Source organism: Dipodomys merriami, unplaced genomic scaffold (assembly GCF_024711535.1).
Source record: "Dipodomys merriami isolate MVZ:Mamm:240054 unplaced genomic scaffold, mDipMer1.0.p SCAF_14, whole genome shotgun sequence".
Taxonomy (NCBI): Eukaryota; Metazoa; Chordata; class Mammalia; order Rodentia; family Heteromyidae; genus Dipodomys; species Dipodomys merriami.
In genome coordinates, this window is record NW_027202715.1 from 36,651,434 (window position 1) to 36,663,709 (window position 12,276).

The following is a 12,276-nucleotide window of genomic DNA, read 5'->3' on the forward strand; positions in this document are numbered from 1 at the left end:
TCATAGCCACATTAGGCACCGCTTTGAACTCATGAGGCCTCAGGTACACTAAAAATTTATATAAGAGAGCTTAAGAAATTTCCAAGGAACAGGTAAAGGTGATGTGTGTGTGTGTGCGTGTCTGTCTGTCTGTCTGTGTGTATGTATGTATGTGACGAGGGTTTAAACTGAGGGCCTCACACTCTCTCAACTTTGCTTGGTTGGCTGGCACTATACCACTTGAACCAGGCCTCCAGTCCAGCTTTTTGATTGTTATTTTGAAGATGGAGTCTTGTGTACTTTTCTGCTCTGGCTGGTTTCAAACCTTGAGGGTTGAAATATCAGCCTCCTGAGTAGCTAGGATTACGGATGCTAACTGTGGGAACCCAGCTAAAGGTTATTTCTTTGTTCTCCCTTTATTAAAACACAAGTGCCATGGAATCAGAGAGAAGGTAGGATGAATCCAAAATGCTTGAGCGTACAACTATGAGTGGACCCCTTCACTTCAGAGTCCTCAGAAATACCTGCTGTGACCACACAGTATTCTTGGTGCTGGTGGCACAGACAGCCAGGCTCCTGCTCTCTGCAGTGTACCCTACCATCGAGGGAACAGACACTGAACAGGCATCAGTAAATAATACAACATCCTAGAACGTGGAAGCACCTCAGGAGAGTGTATTGTGGGAGTGTCAGGCATTTAAACTGGATGAGGAGGGTGCAGAAGACATCTCTGAAGAGTGTAACATTGGGTTGAAAGGTGAACTGCAAAAAAGAACAGTCATGTGGATCTAGGAAAAGGGGGTTTGCAGGCCAAGAGAGAAGTTAGCTTGCTTGTAATTAAGAAGAATGGAGAGGCCGAGCAAAGTCACTTCGTGCCTGAGCCTCCTCTACACTAGGCACTGTCTTCCATGCTGGGACTGGGAGGGTGGGGGAAGGTGTATTCCACTGGAGCCCATTCCTGGAGGCCAGAAAAGTCCCAGGTCTGTGTCAGATGTAGAGGATGCCATAGGGAGGAACCACTAGTGTTCCGTGGGTACCACTTTGCAGCTGGAGGTTGACAGGATCTGATGAATGCATGTATGAGTCTAGCTGCTGTGTAAGGAACAGACTTGGAGGAGCACAAATGAAGCTGGCACCTAGCCAGCCAGCTTCTGGAGTAGGAAACGTTGATGGGAACCTTGAAAGTAGGTGGCATGAATGAGAGCTTGTGAAATTATCTTGGGATGTCCTTTGGTAAGGCAGAACAAAGATGACGTGTGTGTGTGTGTGTGTGTGTGTGTGTGTGTGTGCGTGTGTGTGTGTTAAAGGATGTAGAATGTGAGAGAAAGAGAATGCCAGGGTGACTCCTAGGTTTGTATTCTGATGTTGGTTGGATGGTGGAACAAAAATGGAGAAGACTTGGGGAGGGGGAAGTGGGGCGAGAGCTAAGTGTTTATTTGAGGCATGCAAACAGCGAAGGCTGTGTGAAACACATGTGGAGCTGCGATGTTGCCGGGAGACTTGGATGGCTTCTAGGGACCTACAGTGTTATGAGCTATCCTGGGAGAGAGTAGAGAAAGGGAAGAAACCAGAGTTAAGGACAGGGCCCAGGGTCATGCTAACTCTCGTGGTTGGGACAGTGGCTGGAACACACAGGGCCTGGTACTTAGTAGGTAGGTGCTCAACCAATCTTCATTTCCTGGTTAATCATCCTCAGCTGTTGCCATCACTCCAGGAGAGTCTGAGAGCAGTTTCTGAGGTAGGATTTATTGTGACCATAAGCTCAGGGATAAAAAGACTAAGAGCTTTTGCTCATCATTGGTTAATAAATTTGGCCAATTAAAGCATGTGTGCAAATGCTGAAATAAGGATACAGGTTGACCCATTGTAGCAATGAGATCCATGGTAGCAATGAGATGTACAAGACACTATGTTGAAAACAAACTTTACAACTTCTGAAGGGGGCGGGGGCAGGGGGGGCAGTTGGGGAGGTGGGGAGGGAAAGAATGGTAAGAAAAACAAAGGGGGGGAGAGGGGAAGGGGTAACAATGCTCGATAGGACATGTGCTCATTACCTTACTCATGTAACTGTAACCCCTCTGTATAGTATCTTTACGATAAAAAATATATATTTAATAAGAACATTTAAAAAGCATGTGTGTGCGTGTGTGTGTGTGTGTGTGTGTGTGTGTGTGTGTGTGTGTGTGTGTGTGTGTGTGTGTGTGACATGCCAGTACTGAAGCTTAAACTCAGGATGTGGACATTGCCCTAAGGGCCTGAGCTTTTTTTTTCTTTTCTCAAGCCAGCATTCTACCACCACAGCTGCATGTCTGGATTTTGGAGATAAGATTTGGGTTGGGATGTAGCTGAGAGGCAGAGCACTTGCCTAGCAAGTACAATATCCTGGGTTTGATCCCCAGTAACAATACAAACAAACAAAAACCCCAAGAGTTTCACAGGCTTTCCTGCTCAGGTTGGCTTTTTGTGTGTGTGTGTGTGAAAATACTGTACAGAGGGGTTACAATTACATGGGCAAGAGTATGCTCAGGCTGGCTTTGAACTTTGATCCTCAGATCTCAGCATCCTGAGTAGCTAAGATTACAGGGGTAGGCCACTGGTGCCTGGCCAATTAAAGCTGTGTGTGTGTGTGTGTGTGTGTGTGTGTGTGTGTGTGTGTGTGTGTGTGTGTGTGTGTGTGTGTGTGTGTGTGTGTGTGTGTGTGTGTGTGTGTGTTGGTTATGGGTCTTGAACTCTGGGCCTGGGCACTGTCTCTCAGCTCTTCAGTTCAAGGCTGGCACGCTTGAGCCACAGCACTACTCTCAGTTTTCTGGTGGTTAATTGGAGATAAGAGTCTCATGGACGTTCCTGCCTGGGCTGGCTTTGAACCACAATCCTCAGCTCCAAATTACTCAGCTAATACCTGAACTGGGAACGAAACTTCTCATCTTGTTTCCAAGATGAACCCCTTGAGAACAGAGGCAAGTGGCTCTGCCTGCAGGTATCCCTTAGCATTCTTAAGTGCTAATTCTCCTCAGTTCTCTCCATATACTGGGTGGGGAGGGGGCAAAATGGCTCTGGCTTCCAGGCTCTTTCCACTGAACTCCAGGGTGGGGCTACCTCCTGGAGCTCCCTCTCCACTCCAGCTCTGGGATGACCCACTCACAGGCTCCACTCTGGTCTAGTCTCACCCATTTGCTCTTTGGGACATGGCCAGGCAGGTAGTTGGTAGTTAAGCCTTCCTACGTTTAGGAGGAAGTTGGGAGAAGCCACAATCTTTCATGATGGATATTAGCCATTAGAATGGGTGGAAGGTCACAGCAAGGGGGAAGGAAGAATGCCCTGGTATTTAAAAGTGCACCTATGACCACAAATCAAACTTCACACTCACAGGGAGCTGGTGACTATATTTTATTAAATCATTTTGGAGTCCCTGAAGTGGTCCCTCAAAAACCTTCAGTAACGACATACATATGATATGAACAGAGACACTCATTGCCACAGGTAGTTTTTATGTGTACTGAAGGCTTTATGTTCCTAGAGAGAAGGGTAGGAGAGGGAGGGCAAACTAAACTCTTAAGATAAATACAGATGAAGATTCAGAGTTAATCAGAAGTTTTCAAGTGAAACTTCCCATCCTTGATGTCGCTACAAAATGTTTCTTGATAGTTTGCTCTGACAGTAACCTGTAATGCAAAACGCAAAGCCATTAATGAGAGAAAGGTGGGCTCAACGTTCATGTCCATAAGGCATACTGTGGTGGTCTTCATTCATATGAATGAAGCTGGCCTTCATTCATATTCTGCTTTCTTTGAATGAATTGCAGTAAATGATGCCCTCTAAATGAGATGTGGTTATATACATATATATACATAAATACACACACATGTATACCTGTATACACAGGTATACACACACACACATATTGCAGAGCTGAGGACTGAACTTAGGGCCTTGACTTGCCAGGCAAGTGCTCTTCCATTGAGCATGTGGCTGTAATTTATACACACCCTCATACCCTCAAGGTTGTTCTTAAAACCCTTTAAATTTGGGGGTAACGGAGGGGCTGTGATCCAAGAGCATAAGACCTGCTGTGTGGATCAGTGCTTTATTATTTGGTGCCAAATATAGTTCATTGCTAGACTCCTGGAAGGACCTCCAGAATGGACCTCTTGGTCTCCCTGGCTTTCTCGTATTTGCAGATGCAGTGTTTTTGGAGGCCTGCCCGTCCCGAGACCCCCACCCCGCCCCAGGAGGGAAGCACATTCACCATTGTGCTCGATCCACCGGTACTGCCGGTCCAGGCACAGCTCCTCCTGCCTCTGCCTCACCAGTCTCCGTGCCTCCGGGGTGAGGCCGCTGGGATGGCGGGAGAACACGAAGGAGTAGCTGTCGGCACACGTGCCGTCCAAGTTCAGCAGGCGGCAGGAGTACTGCAGCGCGAAGGTGTCATAGTCCGTGTCAATGATCCAGTGGTCATCATCTGCAAGCCAGACAGCCACAGGGTCCACTGACTTCCTGCCCTCAAGAGGGATCTGTGCAAATCCCTTCCAGTACCTTCCCTGAACTGCCCCCATCTCTACTTCACTTAGCCTTCTTGTTGACATATGACTGTGGCTCGGACTTCCTCAGCATTAAATTCTGTCCCTGTCACTGCATAGGCATTTGTGTCTTCTCAGTTTCTTCACATATGGAACCAAAGTGCACACTATTATTCCCCAGTTGATAGAGGAGAACATCGAGAATCACAAAGAAACTTGCTCACCCAGGATCACAAAGAGCAGAGCAAAATTGGGATTCAAGCAGTGTCCACAGGCTCGGCCATATTATCTCCAGACACTAGGTAAGTTGAGGGGAGAGGGACCAGCAAACAAAAAGGCTCTGATTTGTGTCTCTGTCGTCACGTCAGGATCTTGCAGCGAGAAATAATCTGCCCATATAGTACTCCACATTGAGGAAAGGCAGAGGGGCCTCAATGCCCAGCAGTAGAGGGTGTGAGGCCATCTCTAGAGCTTGCCCCAAGTCCAGCCTTAGTTATGCCTCTCAGAGAACCCCTGTGGTGCCAGGAGGGTAGAATTCCACCTCAAATTAGGCCTTACAGGAGGTTGTGAAGAAGAGGGGGTGGAGCTCCCCTTTTCAGTTCACTCCTGACTTAACAAGAGGAGGGAGCCAGCCCTACCTCTTCCTGGCTTTCCCAGGGTGAGGACTAGAGGTAAGGCTTGGAGGATGTCTAAGCAGTTGGCTGCTGAACTGTCACCAGAAAGCTACTAGCAGAGGAGTCAGGCAGAGCAGTCACATGGCTGCTAAGACGCATGCTCCCTGCCTGGGCTCCTGAGCATCAGCAGCGGGGCAGAATTTCCATCACTAGATGAGCTCACTCCTTCCCCTGCTATGGGATCCCTGTATCATCTGGGGTTCCCCGGGTGCCTAGCTCTCAGACACAAAAGCACCCACCTTCTAAGTGTCACCTTGACTCATGGTCCAAGTGGCTATTCTCTTTGCAAAGCTATAGCTTTAAAAAGAAATCCTCCCCACCCCCCCAATTATTGGCAAATGTATAGTTAAATGTAGACAGAAAGTAACTTCCAGTGCCTGTTTCCTTTCTCCCTGAGGCTGGCAGGGCACCTTTGGAGAACCAGACACCCCCAAATGCTTCCAAACAGCAGCTAATTACACAGAGTAAACTAAGGGGGAGAGAGCTGGAGCCAGTGGCTGTGCAGCCCCTGACTCCCCCACCTAGGAAGAGGGCATCCACTACAGTCAAGCCCACACTGTACTCCCACAGACTGGTTAGAGGTTTAGATTATCAGTCCCCAAATGACTGCAAAGACAATGGCCTTGGGGACCTGGTTTATTAGAGATCTGTCACTCACCCCCGTGGGCCTAGAAAATGTCCCTTCAGCTCCCTATTGCTGGGCCCTCCAGTCCTCCAAAGTGACAAGACTGGGGTTCTCAGGCCTAACAGATCAGCTGAGCCAGCCAGCAGAGAGATCTTATGCTCCTTATAACTCACGCTGCAATACAGCAGCCCTGGCGAAGTGAGTGGAGCCCAGGACCTCAATACTGAGTAGATCAACGTAACTCTAGACTGAATTACCTAGACCAGCGGCTCTCAAACTTCATTATATAGAAGGCACACAGCTGGGGAACAACCCAAAAATTCTGGCCCCAGGCTCTACCCTAAAAGTTTCTAATTCTCTAAGTCTAGATTTGGGGCCAGAAAGCTGCACTTTTAACAAACACCATAGTTGATTTAGACACAGGTGGCCTAAGGCCTCTGACTTTGAGAAACACTGATGTAAATACTCCAGCCTGCTTAGTTATTGAGCCTGATAGGTTGGCCACCAGAATAGCAGACCTGCTCTGAGACAAAGACAAAAGGAATCTTTGTCCATTTCTTCCTCAAAATAATGATGATGGTAGCTAAAACTTCTATTTAGCATTACACATTAAGTAACCATTTTTATGCATTATTTTGATTAATTCTTCCAATAATCTTATAAAATAAAAACTATGCTCCATTCCCATTTCACAACTGAGAAAATCCAAGAGGTCAGTCCAAGGTACAGCCATGACTCTTAAGACATCCTTGACTCCTAAGATATCCCATTCATTGCTGGGGAAACTAGTCCAGAGCCTGACCAATGCTGGGGCAACAAGCCAGTACAATCTGATAACCCTGGAAACAGAATGAGCATTTGCATTGGAGAAGGCCATCAGCTTGCCTCCTTGCAAAGACATCTAGTCAAGATGCAGTATATGGAAAGATAGAGTGACCTTCATGTCCAGATTCATGTTTAATGTGCAAACAAAAGCAGGAAGAAAGAAAGTAGCATGAAGCATGCAATTAGTTTGTAAAGAGCAGTCCCATGTAAGCTAAGTATGCCAAACAGAAGGTCATCACATCAAGTGACATCTTGTGAGACATTCAGAAAACATCATCTGAGCCGAGAGGTGTCACCAAAGTGGCACCTGACACTTACATGATTCTCAACTTCTGACTCTTCAGTTACAAGAGACTTCAATCAATGGTCTCTGTGTTCTTGACCAGAAAGGTAAGAAGCAATAATGGCAAGCACTTAGAGAGGTTTTATCTCCAGCACTGTTTCCAGTGTTGTCTGCATGTCAGCTCATTACATTCTTGTAGCACAAATCCAAGAAGCAGATGTTACAATTCTCCTCCACTTTGCAGAGGGGGAAACTGAGGGATAGAAAAGCTGGGAAAACAATACAAGGCCCCACAGCTGGTAGCTGAGATTTGAACTCAAACCAGTCTGAATTTAATGGGGCAAACTGAAGCACTATACTGCACAACTTCTTTTCTGAAAAGCAACCTGAGGAGGATAGATAGATAGACAGACAGACAAGACAGACAGACAGGTAGATAAGTTGATATCTCACTTAAGATACACACACCAGTCACTTTCAAGGTTTCAATTCTTTTTCTCCTTTCCAAATGCAATCCTCGATAAACCCTCCCAAATACAAGAGGTAAATGTAGAGTCAATATGGTTTGACAGGGAAAGCAGGCCACTAAAGAAACATCTCTACCTCCTCTCTGGTTGTTTCTCACCTGTCCCTAAAGACAATGTTAACAATTCTATTTTTATTAAAAAGGATACCTCAAAGTGCCCAAGAGCACTGTGTGTTATTCTTTGAGTTAGTACCCTTGTTTCTCTTCTTATTGGTATTTTCAATACATTATCAGAAAAGTAAGAGCTGAGCGCTGGTGGCTCACATCTGTTATCCTAGCTACTCAAGAAACTAAGATCTGAGGATCACAGTTCAAAACCAGTCCAAGCAAGAAAGTCCATGAGGACTCTTACCTCGAATTAATCAGGAAAAAGCCAGAAGTAAAGCTGTGGCTCAAGTGGTAGAACACTAGCCTTGAGCAAAAAAAACTAAGGGACAGCACCTGTATTGGTACCAAACAAGAAAAAGAAAAGAAAATAGAAAGAAAGGAAGAAGAAAGAAAAGAGAAAGAAAAAAGGAAGAACAAGAGAGAGAGAGAGAGAGAGAGAGAGAGAGAGAGAGAGAGAGAGAGAGAGAGAGAGGAAGGAAAGAAGGAAGGAAAGGAAAGGAAAGGAAAGGAAAGGAAAGGAAAGGAAAGGAAAGGAAAGGAAAGGAAAGGAAAGGAAAGGAAAGGAAAGGAAAGGAAAGGAAAAGTATAAACTTTTCTTTTTTTTCCTGGTCCTGAGGCTAGAACTCTGGAGTCTGGGCACTGTCCCTGAGCTCCTTTGGTTCCAAGCTAGCACTCTACCATGCAAGCCACAACACCACTTCCAACTTTTTCTACAATTTAATTGGAGACAAAAGTCTCACAGATTTTCCTTCCTGGGCTGGCTTCGAGCCACGATCCTCAGCTCTCAGTCTTCTGAGTAGCTAGGATTACAGGTGTGAGCCACCAGCACCCAGCTTATGAATCACTTTAGGAAGTTCTACTTCACTATTTGAGCTAATTTGCATTACTTCTGGCCATAAAAGCATTCTCCTCTTGCAGTATAGCAACTTTTTCTGTACAGCATAGATCAATACTAAAGCAATAATTTGATTTTTTTTTTAAATGTAGTGTTTGGATTTGGCCTCAAACTTGTGGTTCTCTTGCCTCAGACTCCTGAGGGGAGGAAGGAATTTCATCTAACACACAACTTCTAGAAAGTCAAGGAGAGTGTGCTGTAATCTAGGACATTTCTGTCCTGGATCACCCATGGAAGAGTCTATTTGAGGTGTTCCTAGATTTCATCGCACAAGAATGTGCAAATAATACTTTGCCGAAGTCAGTTTGAAAAGAGACTTCAGTTCAGAACCATCCAGTCTGGGCTTGGTAGTTGGTACCCCTGGCTTCTTTCTACTGGCTCTCTCAGATACTTGTTGGGCAATCTTGAACAAAGTTCTACCTTCTCTGGGCCTCTGTTTGTTCATTTGTATACTGAGCCCCATCCCTGAGGTTAGTTAACTCTCCTCTCTTTTGTCTATGACATGTCTTCCCTGGCTGGCCTACATTATTCTGCCTTCTACCAGATAGACTCTAGACTTGAAACTTCTGAGAAAGAGCCGGAATAGATAGAGCTTGTAGATTGTGTAGTATCATTCAGCCAGATCTTAGGGCGTTGGGAGTTCTGGATGCCCTGCCTCATGTAGGGGTGGGGGGTGTGCAACTAGAACCCATGTCTGGCTCTCCATGTCTCAGCATCGCTCACAGGGCACTGAGCCACCATCCACCCCTGAGCACAGTGCTCCTTCTTTCCTTGGATAGGGGTCTCCACCTCTGCTGGGAGCTTCAGGGAGCCAGACTGTCTCAAAAGGATTCAGCCCAAAGAGCCGGAGGAAAGACAAACCCAAGTGGAGTGGGTGATGGAGCGGAAGGGAGGAACCCGGCACAGGGGGTAACTTTGAGCTTGGGCCAGGCTTCTGGAACTGGGGGGAAGAGCGGGCCGGGAGGAGGGAGAGGAAGCTTACAGGCCTTTCTTCCCAAAGGGAGGCATTGGAGAAGAAATCTGACTTGGCCAGGTGCGATTTCCCCCACCTCCTATTCCCAACATGCCCCTTCTGCTGACTACTCACTTCCTCTCTGGAGAAAGGAGGCTACACCCCAGTACTTCATCTTGAACTTGGCAGGGTCTTCGGTGTCTGTGAAGGTGCCCACCATGTCAGCGCATACTTCCCAGTTACTGCAAAAAGCCAAAAGGGGATCTTGAGCCAAATGGGGGGGGGGGAGGAGGGAAGGGAGAGAAGGGGAGGAAAGCCCCCCTCCCCTCCCTCTTATCCCGCCCGCCTGCTCCTTCCTCCTCTGCTTAGGATAGGTTTGGCCAGCCGGGCACCTGACAGAGGCTGGCTGACACTGACCTCAGCAGCCGGACCCGGCCCTTGGCGGTGGCGCTCATCTGGCCGCTCTCGTCCACGGAGAACTCGGCGATGATGTTGTCTTGCAGGAAAAGCCCCTCGGGGTCCTTCTTGGCAATGGCGTACCAAGTCCCCGCGAACTGTGAACGCGAGGGTTTGGTGACTGGGGAGTCCAGGGGTGGCCACCACCGGGCCATTCGAGGGTGGGTGGGTTGGGGGGTGCCTGGGTGCCCCGGGGCGGTACCTACCCGAGCCTTGTCGAAGTTCTCCTTCACTCGGAAGCTGCTCACCCTGCAGTCGCGCTCCGCCCCGCCACTGCCCAGCGCCGCCAGCAGCACGAGCGCCCACATCCACTCCATCGCGCCCACCAAGTGCGCCCTGCGGGGACCGCCCGCGCCCTCGTCACCCTCGGGACCCTGGCCGCCCGTCCCACCCCGCCGTCACCCCGCACCCCACCCCAACCCCCCCGGGGCGGGGGGCTCACCACCCGGAGCCGCGCGCGCAAGCCTGGCCACCGGCGCGCGTGGAGCGAAGGAGGCGAGCGCCCCGCGGGCCGCCCGCTTACTTTATAGCTCCGGGGGGAGGGGGTCGCGCTTTCGTAACCGCGGGGTGAAAGACCGAGGGGAGGCGCCCGAGGGGGCTGGCCGAGCCCAGCACTTGCATAACTCTCCCTGACTCACTCCCTCCGGAGAGCGGGGAGGGTCTCTGAGCCAGCCTCCCCTCCCCGGTGCACCCGGACTTGGGGGAGCTGCCGCGCAGGGGGACCTGGGCGGCGAGCTTAGGCCAACCCAAGCCCCAGGCTGGCCCCAACCCTGGTGCCAGCGACTGCCAGCTGCAGCCTGGCGTGGTCCCCAGGCTGTCCAGGCCCTGCCCAGTGGCACAGCAGCCTGGTGGTCTCTCGAGGGGAACAAGGGCCCAGTGATGGGGGGTGGCGCGTGAACCCCCCAAACCCTGCATGTGCCAAATTGGCCCCTTGGCCCTCTGAGGATCAATCGAGCCGGGGTCTGGGAATATTTTGGCCAAGTAGTTTTTCCTTTTCTAAAGGATGTCTTTTACTCTTTGTGGAGAGTTTTGGTGCTGAGTCAATATTTGTCCTTTAGTTTCAACATCTGTAGAAGAACTAAAACACATCCTGTTAAATATTCTCTAGAAACAGCAATCTTGGGCAGGATAGGAAATATTTTCAGCAACCTCAGTGGGTGGCTTGAGTGGTTGGGGCCTACTGATAGGGCCCAGGGCATGCCAATTGTTCATGATGCATTTTAATTTCAAAGCCATCTCCGAATTTTGCTGTTTCCCAAGCTGTGAAATGAGTTGGCTGAAGAGTGGGTAAAAGAGAGCAAACAAAATCTCTTGGGTCAATGGTCAGTAAGCCAGAAGGCTGTTGACTTTTTTTTTTTTTTTTTTGCCTATATTAGGCCACAATTTAGAGGGTTTTTTTTTCTCTCCATTTCAAGCTAAAGAGTTCCACTAATCTGATGAAAGCAGTCGAAATGACTGGATCTGAGTTAGCCATAGGGCTAAGAAATCGTTTTTCTTAAGATTGCGTACAATATCAGTTGTCTCCATTGCCCAAATTGATAGTAATCAAGATGAATTTGGTTGCACCAGATCTGAAAGAGGAAGAGATTATGTAAGGAGAGAGAACTAAACAAAGCAACAAGAACTGGTCCTCAGACTAGCCATGGAACTATTTATTTTACTTTCTTTTTGGCAAGTTTGTACTTGCTAGGCAGGTGCTCTACCACTTGAGCCACACACCTTTTTGCTTTCCTTGTTTTTCAAATAGGGACTCACTTTTTTCCAAGCAGGCCTGGATAGGATCCCTCCTATTTACTCTTTCCACGTTGCTTGAATAATAAACACACTGTGCTCAGCTTTTTATTGGGTGAAGTAAGGTCTCACAAACTTTTTTATTTGGCTGGCCTCAAACCACAGTTACCTTCTGACTTCTGCCTACAGGGCACTCAGATAACACAACTTTTTACACATCTACCTACCTGTTTCTCTGTTTCTACTTTCTACCCTCCACTCTATGCATGGCTCCATTTGAGACCCAGCTGTCTCTGTGGAGCTAAGGATGATATATTTAACTTCTGGCTACCCTAGAGCTTGCAAATAACATTTTTTCCTGGCCAAAGAGCTGACTAAGAGATTTGGTTGGGCTAGTTTCATGAAAGGATGTTTATATTTTCCATTCAGTATCTACAGAGGACTGGTTTCACAACCCTATGGATAACAAAATCTGAGGATGTCCAAGTCCTTTATAGAAAATGTATAACCCATGCACTTCCTGCTGTACACTTTAAACCATCTAGACTTCCAGGAGGACCTGACACAATGTGTATACTGGGTAATTGTTATACTGTACTATTTAAGGAATAATAACAAGAAATGTCTACACGTGTTCAGATACTGTCCTGCTGTACTGCTACTTACACAGTTGTTCACTGTAATTCCCTGAGGGATAATGACAAG

The 12,276-nt window shown here is 47.9% G+C and overlaps 1 protein-coding gene across 1 annotated transcript; it reads right to left on the reverse strand.

Annotated features, from left to right (window-relative positions):
- Nucleotides 1-3,351: 3,351 nt before the first annotated feature.
- On the reverse strand, nucleotides 3,352-10,370 carry Rbp4 (retinol binding protein 4). Its single transcript, XM_070021223.1, has 6 exons — nucleotides 10,283-10,370; nucleotides 10,047-10,176; nucleotides 9,802-9,938; nucleotides 9,520-9,626; nucleotides 4,226-4,438; nucleotides 3,352-3,641 (listed from the first exon to the last, which is right to left on the reverse strand). Exons 2-6 carry the CDS (start codon nucleotides 10,155-10,157, stop codon nucleotides 3,604-3,606), a joined length of 606 nt encoding a protein of 201 aa, XP_069877324.1. The 5' UTR covers nucleotides 10,158-10,176; nucleotides 10,283-10,370; the 3' UTR covers nucleotides 3,352-3,603.
- Nucleotides 10,371-12,276: the final 1,906 nt, after the last annotated feature.

Bases quoted from the DNA above. Each gene is read 5' to 3' on its own strand.
- Rbp4 (XM_070021223.1), bottom strand. From the start codon at position 10,157: ATGGAGTGGATGTGGGCGCTCGTGCTGCTGGCGGCGCTGGGCAGTGGC. The intron at 4,439-9,519 runs GTGAGTAGTCAG...TCTGGCTTGCAG, and splicing joins CTCCTTTCTCCAGAGAGGAA to ATGATGACCACTGGATCATT. The intron at 3,642-4,225 runs GTGAATGTGCTT...TTTGCATTACAG, and splicing joins CCGGTGGATCGAGCACAATG to GTTACTGTCAGAGCAAACTA.